A 15,601-nucleotide genomic window follows, 5' to 3' on the forward strand; every position below is an offset into this window, starting at 1 on the left:
TTTGGATACCATTGGCTGAGTAGAATTCAAATAACCTGGGCATCTACAATATTAATATGCTGTTTACTTCCCTCACAGCATACTACAAAAGAGGAGAGTAGAACGGAGATAAGAATTAGGACATTTATTGCATCATGTAATGGGTGTACATGTTAAATCATTTCAAACTTGATGAAAATTTGAACAGTTATAGCATGACTTAATAACTTACTGAATGGAAAATTAGGCTAACATAATACCAGCTTTCCGCCTTCACCCTTCTGTACAATAATTCATGAATAAAGCATTGGGGCAAGTGGTGACTGCTTGGAAGGTAAATCAGCTTCTCACTGACCCCTGCATTGAAATTTCCAATATTCATATCTGGAAGATGTTCATATTTGCATAAATATGACGTAAATGTCTTGGCTCCTCGATAAAGGTAAACACGGTCATGACTTAACTAGGAATAGTGTGTCGATAATTCAACAGAACCTGATTTTGAAATACTAGTTTATATCCACACAAACATTCATACCAATATATGCCCACAGACCTGTTACCTACTTTGTGACAAAACTAAATGAATTTAAAACAGCTGGTATCTTTGAGCAACAGTATTTTATCTCAGCATTCCTCCATGTGTTAGCTTAAATTACTTTAGATTCTGTATTGCTTGAGTCATGAAACAATAATAAAACCATAAACCAATAACCTTACCTTTGACCTGCGATGTGGTTTCTTCCTAAGAAACTGATAAATTACCACAATTAAACAGAATATAATTCAATCCTAAGCCCCTCTGGACTCAAAGCACACTCCAGTGCTCATTCACAGGCATAATTCCAGGCCTTAGTTGACAACTACCCTCACTAAACTAAAACAGCTCCAGGCCTTTTCCTGAGGTCCAGTTTTGCTCAAATCAAGCAAATACACCTCTTCGCCCCCCACAAAACGCCATAAAGGAGTAGTAATGCTCATAGGTTTCCACAGAGCCCATGATGGTTTCCTCTAACACAAAGCCAGTGAGACTTCCCACTTCCCACCGAGCTTTCCCACTTTCTCAACTCCCCAGGACTTCATCTCAGTCCTGACTCAAACACTTGACTGCCTACTAATTCCTAGGACATCCTTCCAAGCTCTGTAACACCACAGACATCTGACTGCTCTTGACTCCTCACTGAGTAACCTGAGAATGTGTAGTTCAGCTGCCTTCCCAGCAGCACAGCTAATTGCAGCACCCCTAACTTGGAGCCTTCTGCTGTCTATCTCATCCAATCAGTTTGAGCTCCTTTTAGTGACTTTTGAATTGCTCTGAATGACCAATTGAAAACCTTGCATTTAGCCCCTCTCCTGTTGCTCATTTTTGTCATCCAGCAACTCTTGGAACTGCCTATTCCATAAATGTTACCAGTCAAGTTTGCTGATTTGCTTAGTACAAAATATTTACAAATAGAAGATTTTAAACACAGTTCTTTGCATTAAAGTTTTGTCTTTCATTTTTGCCACATTTGGGAAGAAAATATGCAATAAATTAAAACTGAAGCAGTTATTCATCAACAGATGAACTGAGGCCAAAAGTGTGTTATGGACTTAATGAATTCACATTGCAAGAAAAATCTCTGGTTTGTTCCATTACTTTGCAAAGGAACTCCACATATTCTGTAAATGGTTGCACTATTTAATCTAAACAAAAGAGGGAGCTATGGTCCAAAATATTGAATTCGTTTTGGTAAGGGTTGTTATACAGCGTGAGAACAATTGAATATTCCTATTTGAGTTCTATAAATTATTTTATAGAATCATAGAAACCCTACAGTGTGGAAAGAGGCCATTCAGCCCATCTAGTCTGCACCAACTCTCTGAAAAGCGTCCCATCCAGACGCAGCCCCCTCCACCCTATTCCATGATGCCCCCATTTACCATGGCTAATCCACCACACCTGCGCATCTCTCCTTATGACTTTATTACTTAGGCAACTATTTTCAAAACAAGTTTGATATCAAAGTTATTGACTTGTATTTCAATTAAGTTACAATCAACTTGAGTCTGTCCAAATGTCTCAGAAGTATTCATCGATTTATCTATTAATAAATGAAGTGTATTTACTCATGGATGGGTAAATGTTCTCACCAATTTAGTCAGCAAGGTTTCACAAACACCAGTTAATTCGCCTGTTTTTGAGGTTTGAAGGGAAATATTTGTCAAGCTGCTTGTGGGAATTCTCTTTCCTTCTGTACACAGAACAGTGTAATGTTTTGGTCAGTCTGATCCCCGGCAAAACAGACAACACTTTAAGTTCTCTTGCATAGTAATGTCATCGCCGCATTTGCAATGGCACAAAAATAGGTGGGAAAGTAAGTTGCAATGAAGAAATAAAAAAATCTACAAATGCATATGGATAGGTTAGGTGAATGGACCAAAATTAGGCTGATAAAATTGAATGTGAATAAGCATGAGATTATCCATTTTGGTCAGAAGAATAAGAGGGCATCTTATTATCTAAATGTTGTGAAACGTCAAAGTGCTCAATGCGGTGTGATCTGGGTGATCTTGTGCTTGAATCATGGAAGGCTTGTATGCAGGTGCAGCCAGTAATAAGGAGGACAAATGGAATTTGGCATTTATTGGTAAAGGAATGGAGTATAAAAGTAGGCAAGTGTTGTCGCAATTGGATAAGACACTGGTTAGACGGCATCTGGAGTATTGCATTTATTTTAGTCCCCTTACTTGACGAAGGATGTAAATTGCATTGAAGGTATTTCAGAGAAGGTTCTCCAGATTAATTCCAAAGATGAAAGATTTGTCTTAAGAGGAGAGATTGAGCAGTGTAGGCCTAATTCACTTGATTTTAGTATGAGGAGATTTAATTGAGGTATATGAGAGGATTGTCAAAGTAAATGTAGAATGGATGTCTCCCCTCTTTCTCTACCACCCCCCCACCCATGGGTAATCGAGAATGAAAAGTCATAGTTTTAGGCTAAAGGGTGGCAGATTTAAAACACAAATGAGGAGAAATTACTTCTTCCAAAGGATCGTGAATCTGTGGAATTCACTATCCCAGAATGTATTGGATGCCAGGAGACTGAGTAAATTTAAGGAGGCAATAGACAAATTTTTAATTAGTAACAGGTCAAAGGGTTTTGGGGATCATGTAGGAAAGTGGAGTTGAGGCCAAGATGATATCAGCCATGATTGTATTAAATGGCGGGTCAGGCTCGGGGGGCTGAATTGCCTACTTCTGCTCCTAGTTCTTGCATTTCATTGGAATGGCTGCGCTTCTGACAATGCATTCCTTGAATAAAGCAGTAAAGAATTAAGAACATTTATTTTCCATTTTTAAAAATGATTTTGCACTATTCGTACAATTACATACTTCTACCTGTTACATCCTGACATAGCGCTGTCTCTCTCTCACACAACAGGTCTGGAAGCATCTATGAAGTAAAAAAACAGAGTTAACGTTTCAGGACCGGTGACCCCTCCTCAGAACTTGTCTCAGCTCATTTACTGTTGGAAACTTCTTTGATGTCATTTTAGACTTGACTATTCCAAATGCCGTCTGGGCTAGTCTCCCACATACAAACTTCTATAAACTCTGCTGCCCTTATCTTAACTTGCACCAAGCCCTGTTCACCTGTTGCCCAATGCTCTCTAACTTACATTGGCTCCTGATCAAGTAACATTTTGATTTTTAAAATTCTCAACTTTTTTTTCCAATCGCTCCTTGACGTGGTCCCTTCAAATGTCTATAATCTTTATCATATCTGCAATCCTTCTCATTATCTGCACTAAGCTAATTGTGGACAATTTAGAATCACCAATTTTAATTGTTCCACCAGGACATAGCTGCTTAGGTACATTGATCATTCATTTAAGAAATAACTTGCAAATGAATAAACTACTTTTTGCTGAGATTTAGCTTGCATTAAAATGTAACTTAAAATGTGTATTTCAAAAAAACGGTTTCAGAGTACTGAAACCATCAGTCCATGATTCACATCAAATTTCTTTTAAAACTGCTTGCACAGAAAGACACAACTGAGTGCAAAGAGTTCTTTTTTTCCTGGTGTGATGACTTGTAGCCTTTTCTCTGAATCTGTCCAACAATAATAGTGAGACATGGGCTGATTCTCATTGTTTGTGATACTCTTTACTTTGATCAATATTCTTTGAGAACAGATTTTGTGAAGAAACATTGTTCACTCAACAGTCTTCCTGCTTGGTTCAATAATCTATGTATTCTTAGAGACTTTGTCACCAAGATCACAGTGTCACAAGGAGAGATATCCAAAAAGGATACTCAACACCAGTGACATAGACGTGTTTTATGATTGAGATCTCCTTAAAAGGATTTTAATTTTCATAAGTAGTATACTAATTCATGTCCCTTACCCACTACACCTGTATATCTTCCCTGCAATTCAACTCATCATGTACTTTACTACTTAGATGTTTCTAATTATTAACTGTTTCAATACCCATATTATGAATCATCACTATCATAGTTTGTTTTACAATTCTCCTGTGGAGCCCAGGGGACATTTTGTTACATGAAAGATTATACAAATATAAGTTGTCGATTGAGTGTTCAAAAACAGCAATACTGGTTCATCACGTTGATAACTTATGCTTGTGCAAGTAGCTGCAAAGTTAGTGTGAGACTTGTATACCAGCTTCACATGTCTGTTGAACCTATTCAAAGTAAATTAAAAAATACAGCTGGGATACAGAATACGTGTACTTGGTTTTTCTGCCAGTTTGTATGTTAAGTGACAACTGAATTTTTCTCTTATTTTCCTCTTCCCAAAGGCACCCCCATCCCTGGTCAGTCATGAACAACGTCAACATGCAGAACACATATTCCTGTCATTTAGAAAATCAAAATCGCCGTTTGCAGTATGTAAACACATATTAGGTAAATCTATCCTATTTCTATTTGCTTAAAATCAAGATTACCGAAAAGCGGGATAATTTTCAATTCTCTGCTTCTTTACAAATATGTTTGTAATTTTATATAAAGCCCAAAGGAAGTCATTCCATCAACAGCGGTGAAAACATAAATATGTGTAAAATAATAGTCTCTGCTTCAACGTTTTTCAAGGAATTGTAATCTTTGGTAATTTTTTTTCTTTCCATGTGTGTCCAGTAAAACCATACCCTTGCCACAGTATGAGGGTATAACTAGGCAATCTACTGTCTGCTTTCTGCCATTGTTAATATTCACATAGTCACTACATGTGGAGCAGCAGCCTGGTGATAACTTGTCTGTTTTTTTTCTAATATCCCTACCACGGCTAGGCACGTGTCAGTGTGGATAAAAGTGAAAGACTAGAGTTACGATCCCAGTCGATGGTACTACTGGGCAAGTCGGTACATAGAATGAAGTCGAATTTCTTTAATCTAGCTAATTTGGTGGTTATTGACTAAAGCAGTCATATGAGGCTGCAGAGTTTCTTTAACAACAGAACACAAATTTATTACACAAATTATGAAAACACTAAAAAAACTAAACTATCTAAATGTAGAACAGTTAGAAATAAGTTAAAACACACAGCAAGGCAAAGTTTCAACCTGTTTCCTGACAAAATCTGTTACAAAGTCTTGAATCCAGTGAAATTACTTCTGTATATCAAATCGAAACCTACTTGGTAACTGATTCTCCCCAGATACTTTACACCAAGCCTCTGTAGTGTGGTCCTGTAAACAGCTGGTAGAAAAGTTATGAATGTATTCAATTTACCTGTTTTCAGATTCCCTTTATACTCAAAAATGGACTTCTCAATTGCCTGGTAAAATTGGCACCTCCAATGTGAGAAATTGTGATTATGTACACAGTAACAAAATGTTAATATTGTCCAATTCTTGCTCTTTGCAATACATATTTTGGTATAGATATTGATGCATAATACAGTTAATAAAACATTTCCCACCATTGCTTAAGTGAAATTTGCCAGTGTAATGCTCTCTTTTATCATTTGTTATAAGGGACAATGTCTCAAATTTTTGATTTTCTTTCTTGCAGAAACCAGTAAAGTTGACTACGTTCTTTTTCAAGCTGCGACAACCATAATGGAAGCGGTTGTACGTGAATGGGTACTCTTGGAAAAAAACAGCATTGAGTCGCTACGGACATTCCTATTAACTTACGTCTTACAAAGGCCTAAGTGCGTACCATGTATATTGAATCTTGAATATAATGGAAAATCATTATTGTAGTGAAGTACTCCAGTGGTTTTCCCAAGACTTCCATGAAATAATTTCTTTTATTATTGAAATTGGTTTGTCTTCAGAAATCTTATTGAAATTAAAAAGTAAGTTCGAGTTCACAAATAACAAATAACTCTGACTTTAGAAGAATGTGGGCAGGTAATTGCCATTTGAATAGGTTATGAGAGAAAATCGGGTCATGCAGTATAAGTTACTTATCGGTTATCTTCGGATCAATTTCTTTATTTTGTTACTAGAAGATATAGTTAGTGGTGATCTGATAGAATCAAATTCTACTTTTGGAAGAAAGTTTGTGTTGCTGCAGCATTCCTGAAAACCATTATGGCTGTAATTTAATGTTTAACCAAAATGTTATCCTTTAAATTAGTCCAGTTTTCATATGTAGAAAGAATGTTTCTTCAGTACTCCATAACAATATGTTTAACAAACGGCAGGTAGAAACCTAGGTGTTTACTTGCACACAAAGGAAATGTCTGCTATGAGGTAAGATTTGGAATAAAAGAAAATGTGAAATGCTCAGCAGGCCTGACAGCATCTGGGGAAAGAGAAACAGAATTAACATTTCAGGTGTGTGACCTTTCATTTTTATTTCAGATTTCCAGCATATTTTTTTCTTTTGATGAGGTAAAATCTTTTGTGTGAGTTGTCTTGAAATTCATTTGCTGATAACTGAATATATTATTGACATTCAACTCTAACCAGTTAGGACAGTGCTTCCCAAGCTTCTTCCCAGTTTGACTCCAATTTTGAGAGTTGAAAATTGTTGTGACCTCTGTGTGCGACAGGTTGTGGTAGTTGAGCGGAGATCTTAGTTAGAGTGAGGGCGCAGCTGTTAGAACCCAGTCAGAGCACCATGGCTGCCATTGCTTAGAACTCGTGTCCCAAGTTTTCAGCTTGCAACCCTGTTTGAAGTTCGGATTCCATTTTGGAAAGCTCTGGATTAGAACCCATTCATTTGTGTACCTGAACTAGCTTTTTAAAATTTTCATTTGAATCAATGGATTTTGGGGTATGGAATGTAGTCTTACAATTTTAATTTATGCTCTAACTCATTTCCTGTCTGTCTCTTTCTCAGTCAGTCCCTCTCTGGACCCCACCTGTCCCTCTGTGGCCCTCATCCTCTTGGAATTTGTAGGTTTCTATAAAATACCTCTTAATTTTTCTAAATGCCAGGGGTCTCCTTATTTGAGGGAAGATATTTAGGCTATGGAGGAAGTGAAAAGAGTTTTACCAGATTGATTCCTAGGATAGTAGGACTGGCACATGAAGTGAGACTGGATAGACTTAGGTCTATATTTCTTAATTTGATGGGATGACTAGGCCAGCATTTATTGCCAATCCTTAATTACATAAAGGGCCAGTTAACCACAATGCTGTGTGTCTTGAATTACATGTAGGCTAGGCCAGACCAGGTAAGGACATCAATTTCCTCCCCTAAAAGAACCAGATGGGTTTTTCTGGCAATTGGCAACAGTTCAGTGGTCATCATTACGCTCTTAATTCCAGATCTTTTTTTATTCATATCGGTTGCCATGGTGGGACTAGAAGCTGGGTCTCCAGAACAGTACCTGGCTCTCTGGATTAATAGTCTTGTGATAATACCACTATTGCTATTGCCTCCCCTTATTCCACTTGTTGCAAAGGGAATCAAAAGGAAATTTGTTTTTGAGGTCTGCCTCAGTTTGCAATGTGGCAGTGTATTTGTTCAGATCGCACCAAGACCAGAAGTCATCACTATAGATCTGAGGTTACAAAGCCAATTGAAAGTTTACCTGAGAAAAGTTCCAGTGTAAAAATACTGAATTAGTATCAGTAATACTGTAGTACCAATATACACAATAGACAGTCACTTAATCATTTATTATTAAATAAACTTATCTATAGCCTTTGACTCCTTTAAGTATCAAAAGTTGATCTAAGTCTGCCATGCATAAATGCAATGACCTGTCTCCACTACTTCCTGGGAAGAAAATTCCAAATAACAACCCTCTGACAGAAAAAATACATTGCCTCATCCCCATCTTAAAATGGAGAGCTCTTATTTTTTAATCTATGATCCCTAGTTCTAGTCTGTTTCACAAGATGAAACATCCTTCCACCCTGTCATGCCCCTCAGGATCTTGTATATTTCAATAAGGTCAACTTACACCTAAAATTCAATCAATGGATATAGGTCTGGCCTGTCTAAACTTTCCCCATTGGATAACTCCCTCATCCCAAGAATGAGTTGAGTTAATATTCTCTGTACTGCTTCAGATACAGTTCTATCCATTTTCAAATATAGAGACCAAAACTGTAGAGAGTATTCCAGATGTGGTCTCACCAACTCTTTGAACAGTTGCAGTAAAACTTTATTTTTATATTCCATTCATGTTTGAATAATCACCAAAATTTACCTTGCTGTAGCTGTATTTGTTGAGATTCATACCCCAGGGCACCCAGATCGCACAGTCTCAAGCTCTGCAATCTCACTCCATTTAAGTAGTACACTGTTTTTCCTATTATTCTTGTCAAAGTCAACAAATTCACATTTGTCTATGTCGTGCTCCGTCTGTCAATTTTTTTTGCCCACTCACTTAACCTATCTATATTCCATTGCTGACTGTTTATATCATTCTCATAATTTACTTCACTGCTTGCGATATAGTTGGTAATCTGTAAGGATGAGTGCAAATGAGCTAGAAGATGATTGTTGTAATTTTCTTTTAATGTATAATCTTTGTATTTGATATTGCTCAAAGCGAATAAAGTTATTGAAAATTGTTTCTTAAAGGTAGTTAATGTTTGTTTCTTCATAGCCTTCAGAAATATGTTCGAGAGCAGATATTATTAGCTGTAGCAGTAATTGTAAAGCGAGGCTCATTAGACAAAACCATTGTCTGCAACAGCATCTTCCATGAAGTCAGCCACTTAATAAGCAGTGGTAACCCAGTAGTGGTAAGTACTCAATGCTCACTTTGATTTTCTATTGTTGCTGTTACTGCTACTTTTCCTTGTACTATTTCTGTGCATGTTTGTCACCCCTCAAATTGTTTTACTTTTGCTTTTTCCCTGCAAGGCCTAGTGTGAAAATACTTTCAATTGCTAAAAAATGAATATGGGGGGGTAATATTCTAACGTATCCAGGTGGAAACTATCTAACTTTTCATCCAACCTTTCCTTGAGAACTAATCATTTTCATCTGTAATCTTTCTAACCCCAGCTGCCTCTCTGTCTGATATTGTCAACTATTCATCTGGTCTCCATATTGTTTTAGCTCCTAGACATCCAACATCCTCAATAGACTCAATATTCACGATATATGGGACCAACACACTGTATGTACAGTCTAAAAGATGGGCTCCAGCAGATTTATTACGGTTGTTTTGACAGCATTTCCTTCTCCTGCAACATTTTAGGAACACCATCACACTCAGTTTTGCCATCAGGAAACCTGACATATATTGCCAATCCAAGATTACTGATGGGCCAAAATTTTGGAAATCTGTATCTGACACAACAGTGACAGCACCAGCATCACAAAGATATCAGTGGTTTGATGACAAGGTTGTCTCACTCTGTCTCTCCCACCCACTGCCACGCAACCTGCTGACCCCTGTCGTGCACGCGCGCACCCCCCCACCCTATCAAATATGTAATTACTGCAGATATGCAGGTATATGCACACATTACAGTTCTCTGTTTGGATTCCTTCAATTGAGACATCCATCTTGCCCGTAAACTGTAAGCACACCCACATATTGATTTAGATAATGCTACAATAAAGGAAAAAGCGGGGAGGGGCATTTCTGAACTGTAAGGAAAATTTCCTTGACCATTGTGTTCCCAATCTAATTAGTAAAGAGGGATTGCTGGATCTGGTGATGGAGAATGTGTTGGACCGGGTGTACCAAGTGTGTGTGAAGGAGCTTCTGGGTAAGAGTGTTCGTTAATCATAAGATTTAAATTAGTCATAGGGAAAAGGAAGGAGCAATGTAAAGTAGAACTTCAAAACTGGAAGAATATTAATTTCAATGGGATGAGTGGCATATAGCCAGGGTAAAATAGAACCAAAGATTGATAGAGATCCTTAGATAGTGAGAACATGATGAAATCAAAAGAATGGTCTATATCATGCTTGTGAAGTGATTTCTTCAAGCAACATCCAGGCCATATGCGTAAATTAATAGGATTAAGTATTGTGGAAAGTGAGACTGGCAAAGATGACATGAGAATAGAATGGCAGTTAACATAAAAAGAAACTCTCAAATCTTCTGCTGATGTGTATGCAGTAAGCAGGAGATTAAGAGGTAGGATGGAAGCTTTTCGAAGCAAAGGGAGTGATGCGTGCTTCAGGGCACCGGGCAAGGCTAGAATACTCAATGAATTCTTTGTACTGATCTTTACTAGGTGAGCAAGGCATTAATGAATGCAAAAGGTCAGAACTTGAGACCGCTGCTTTTTGTTTAGTTTTTTTTATTCATTCACAGGACGTGGACATGGCTAACGAGGCCAGCATTTATTGTCCATCCCTAATTGCCCAGAAGGCAGTTGAGGGTCAACCCCCTTGCTGTGGGTCTGCTATTTATTAATGACCTAGGTATTGAAATACAAAGTGAAATTTCAAAGTTTTCCAACGGTATCAAACTTGGAAGTGAGACTGATGCCAATTGACTGCAGCAGGACGTAGGCCAGCAATTTGGACAGACAAGTGGCTGATGGAGTTTCACAGTGATCAATTTTGGAGGAGGGATCTAATTAGATTCACAAAAAAGTTGTCATCATCATAATGTTAGGAGAGAGAATTTTCTCTTAACATCATTTGTGGAGGGAGAAAAGGAATGTTTTTGTAAGTAATGGATTTATAATCTGTCTATACTACAAGTAGGAAATATACCTGTGCAATATTCCTCCACTCCTTGATCAGGATTCTCAGTCTCATATTGGAAGATTTTGGCAGATTCTACATTTGCAAAAAACGTTAATGCTGGGAGTAGCTTTTACAGATGTTGAAAATATTAGCCTACTACAAGTTATGGCTTTCAAATTGAAAGTAACAAGATCATGAACAAATTATTAATCATGGAAAAATTTTGAATAATGCGTAATTTTCACAAGCGATTGCATTATGAACTGTTTCGCTCCCACGTAAACTTGATGAAGCACTGACCTTTTGTGTTACGTTAAAATTTGACTCCTACTCCATACTGCAAAGATATAATGTTTGATATATCTTAATATTCTGTGACTAGGCTTGGATACGCTTAAACTACCAAGGTCAAGGTATTACTCATGTGTGGCATTTCTAAACTGAAATGTTGCAGCTGACCCAACAGCATTACTTCAGCTGTTGTGTGCAGCTGTATAAATAGAAACACACTGGTAACATACTTGCCGTGTACAGTGATTAACTAGGTAGGAAGACACATAGCAATTTCCCTCTAGACATTGGCTTCACAGACATAGCTTTGAACATTAACACTTTAACAGACCCCACCTTGGCACCATATGGTCTGGGCTTCTAGCCAATTGCTTTGAAGTTATAACAATGCTGACAATGATCTTTGGGATAAATCTACAGGGGGAGAGAAAGCATTGAGATTGATTCAAAATTGTCATTCCAAGAATGCATCACATTTCCCCTGCAAGTTGTTGCATGACTAATGTAGGATTTCATAACTGTGTGTGCAACACTAAAACTGCAACAAAGCTATGACACTTTGAATCATCTCTTATTCAGCAGCGTTATTTTTATAACTTAAAGGGAAGGAACAATTTGAAATTTTATTTTTTTGCCACTGTAAATCAATTAAAGAAAAATCGAATTCCATGTATTGAAGTCCAGGTGAATTTGCTATTTGTAGGATTAGTATTCATTGGTGTAGACATGATGACACAAATATTTTTTAACATGATCCAAAACACTCTGCCTCAGCTGTTGTTTTTTTGCCAACTTCATACATGCTTATGTGCCAACAAGTGCTTTCAGATCTTCTGCCTCTGGTCACCTCTGCATCCCATTTTTCCTGTGTTCTATTTCAGTACGCGAACCTTCAGCTGTCTCTGTATGACATTATAGAACTCTTTTCCCTAAATCAAGCTGGCTTGCTGTCTTTCCATTCTTTGTAAGACCTTAACGAAACCTATCTTTTGACATTGCCTTTTGATCAGACACCAATCACTTCTTCTCCCTTTGTTTAGCACCTTAGGGAATTTACTACATTATAGATGCTAATACAAATTATTAACGTCTTAATGAGTTACAGTTTCACTATTCTTGTTTGTGGCTGAGGTGTGAACCGCACTGTCCTCACTCAGTATCTTTCTCATTGTTGACCTTATTGACTTCCTTAGTTCTAGAATAGCCAGATGCTGCCCAGCACTAATTTCACTCTTCACCCCTCCATTATTGTCTCTGTAGTCCCTCCTAGGATCAGTCCTTGCCCTCTTCATCCACTTAACTGTCATGTATAACCTTGAAGACATCACTGAAACAATATGGTGCTGTCTTCATTATTCTTCTTGCACCCTCTACTACCTTGGTGATTTTAGATTACCTGTCTGACAGCAATTTTAGATGAGCAACAATTACTCCAGTTAGACATTGGATGACCAAAAGTGCCATTACAAAATCTGTAACTTCACCATGGATTATTTCCCCTTTGCAGACTGTGTGTGATTGAGCTATCTGTTTGCAACACTAGAATCCTATTTGATCCCAAGCTGAGTTACTGCCGACATAACCTCTTTAACAAGATGGCTTACTTTCCATCTCGTAATATTGTTCACTACTTTTTGTTCGTCTTACTTCCTGACTCAACAATTTCACTGCTCTCCTGGTCTACCTCTCATTAATCTTTCATTCAAAATTTGCATCTACTGTATGTACTACGTACCCTTCATCTATCATTGGTGTGCTCACTGATCTGTATTGGCTCCCAGTCCCCAAGTGTCTCAAATTTAAACTCTTCCATAGCCTATTTCTTTAAGCTACAACGGCCTTCAATCCTTGGCAGATTCAACATTCCTTTCATTCTGGCCCCTTAGTACCCCAATTCCACCATCCCCAGCCTTCGTGTCAACGTTGATAATGGTGGCTTTGGCTGATTGTTTGCAAATCCCTTCTGAAACTTTTGCACATACAACTCCTTTGAGGACCACCCTTAAAGTGCACCTCTTTGACTAAGCTTTTAGTCACCTCTCATTGTAGAGCTGTGTTTACTTTTGGTTAATATGTAAAGCACATGTGTTGCTTTTCTACATTACTGTTTAATCAGTAGGACTGTCATAATGGAGGTGATTCTGTCCTGTTCTGGTGTTTATACACTCCCAGCAGTTGAGACTATGAGATTTGTTCTATTTTCCTCTTAGACAGGGATTATGGCATTTGTTGTAAAATACCAGCTGATGTCTATGAATTTATGCTCTGGATCTCTATGGTCAGTTATTGACTGGGTAACCATATTAACCGATTCATCCAGGTGTTGCATGTTGTTGATGTCCAAACTTAGGAATAAGTCAGTTTTTATGTACATAGAAGTTTCTTGCTTGAGGATAATGATTTTTGTGCAAGTTTTGAATCTCCAATCAAATTGCCCTATGTACTGTATATGGTATAATTCCAACTTGGCTCAGATGGTCACATGCTCACTTCTGCATGAAAGGATTTTTGGTTGAATTCTTGGTCTGGGGCTTGAGTCTACAACCTAAGCTGACTCTGCAATGTTGTACCATCTTAGTAGGTGTTGTCTTCCAGATGGTCATCAAAGCAGCTGTTAACAAGGATGTTCAAGGTATATTAGTAGTCAGAGAACTTGATTTTTTTTCTAATATTCTGATTTTTTTCCCCTCTAACTAGCAATACGAATTCAAAGTGATTAACTGGTCACTTCTGGAATTTTATATGCACAAAATAAATATCATGCTTGTCTAGTTTAAAAAAAAGTCATTCCCACTGAAATGTGTACAATTTACTTTCCAATTTCCAGCATTTAATTTAATAATGAAAGCAGAGAACACCTGTCATAATCAGTGCTAATCAACATCCATTTTATAGAATACCTAATCTATTGTTAAATATCCTCAGTCATATTTAATGTTAACCATATCCGATCTATACAGTCGATTCTTATTTTTTTCTTGGACACAGTTACTTGCGTTGGAAGTTCAACAGCATTCATAAAATAAAAATGAGTATAACTGTTAGGTGCAAATTTGCTTTCTGAATTAAAATCAACAGCTTTTAATTAAACAATTTAAGAGCCAAAACCCCAATAGTAGCTTGTTTGAAAGCTTCTCTTTTTAAAACAAAATACATGGTTCTAATATCTGTGATGTGTCACTGTTAATTTAGCCTTATTAGCATGGCCTTCCCATTGTGCTGTTTACATTAGTATGATATTTGTCAGTCCCATTAAATCCTGGCTCTCAGCAAGTTGTTCTAGCTCTTTCTTGAAGATAGATAGCACTGCATATAGTCATACCAGGCTCAAAGGACAATGGTTGTGTTGTTGGAGATCGGTCATCTCAGCTCCAGGACACTTCTGCAATAATTGTCGGGCATGTGTCCTACGTCCAACCATCTTCAGCCTCTTTATCAAAGAACTTCCATCCATCTTAAGGTCAGAAGTCCAGATCTTCATTGAAGATTTATAATATTTAGCATCATTTGTGATTCCTCAGCTATTGAAACAGCCCATATCCAAATGCAGCAAGATCTGGACAATATCCAGGCTTTGGCTGAACAGTGGCAAGTAACATTTGCGCCACACAAATACCAGGTAATGACTGTTTCTTATCTGTGACAATCTAATAAATGCCCTAATGCATTGCTGTCACTGAATACCCCACTATCTACATCCTGGGGTTATCTTTTACCAGAAACTGAACTGACTAGCCATATAAATACAGTGGTTAAAAATGCAGGTCTCGGGTTAGGAATCCTGCACCTCCTGACTCCCCAAAGTTTGAAGATCATCTACAAGACATAAATCAGTAGTGTGATGGAATGCTCCCCACTAGCCTGAAAGAACGTAGCTTCAACAACACTGGGAAGGAGATGTGATTAGCACTACATCCACAAATATCCACTGCCTCCACCACCAGTGCTTAGTAGTAGCAGTGTGTACAATCAACAAGATGCACTGCAGAAATTGACCCAAGCTCCATACGCATCAAAACCATGACCACTTCCACCCAAACGACCAAGGGCAACAGGTTCCCCTTCAGGTTACTCACCACCCTGACTTGGAAATGTATCACTGTTCCTTCGATGTTGTTGGGTCAAAATCCTGGGATTCCCTCCCTGTTGGCATTGCAGGTCCCTCCAGAGCACATGGGTTGTAGTGGATCAAAAAAGCAGCTAACCACGACCTCATGGGCAACTAGGGATGGGCAATAAATGCTGGCCCTA

The 15,601-nt window shown here is 37.9% G+C and overlaps 1 protein-coding gene across 2 annotated transcripts in view; it reads left to right on the top strand.

Annotated features, from left to right (window-relative positions):
* Positions 1 to 15,601, top strand: part of xpo4 (exportin 4) — a 121,451-nt gene that overhangs the window by 34,058 nt on the left and 71,792 nt on the right. For both annotated transcript variants that reach the window (XM_048597559.1, XM_048597560.1), the window contains exons 2-4: positions 4,792 to 4,897; positions 6,005 to 6,146; positions 9,009 to 9,147. In XM_048597559.1, coding sequence (XP_048453516.1) covers positions 4,792 to 4,897; positions 6,005 to 6,146; positions 9,009 to 9,147 — 387 coding nt within the window. The remainder of the gene's footprint in view (positions 1 to 4,791; positions 4,898 to 6,004; positions 6,147 to 9,008; positions 9,148 to 15,601) is intronic.

This window comes from Rhincodon typus, chromosome 6, assembly GCF_021869965.1.
Source record: "Rhincodon typus isolate 14 chromosome 6, sRhiTyp1.1, whole genome shotgun sequence".
NCBI classification, from domain to species: Eukaryota; Metazoa; Chordata; class Chondrichthyes; order Orectolobiformes; family Rhincodontidae; genus Rhincodon; species Rhincodon typus.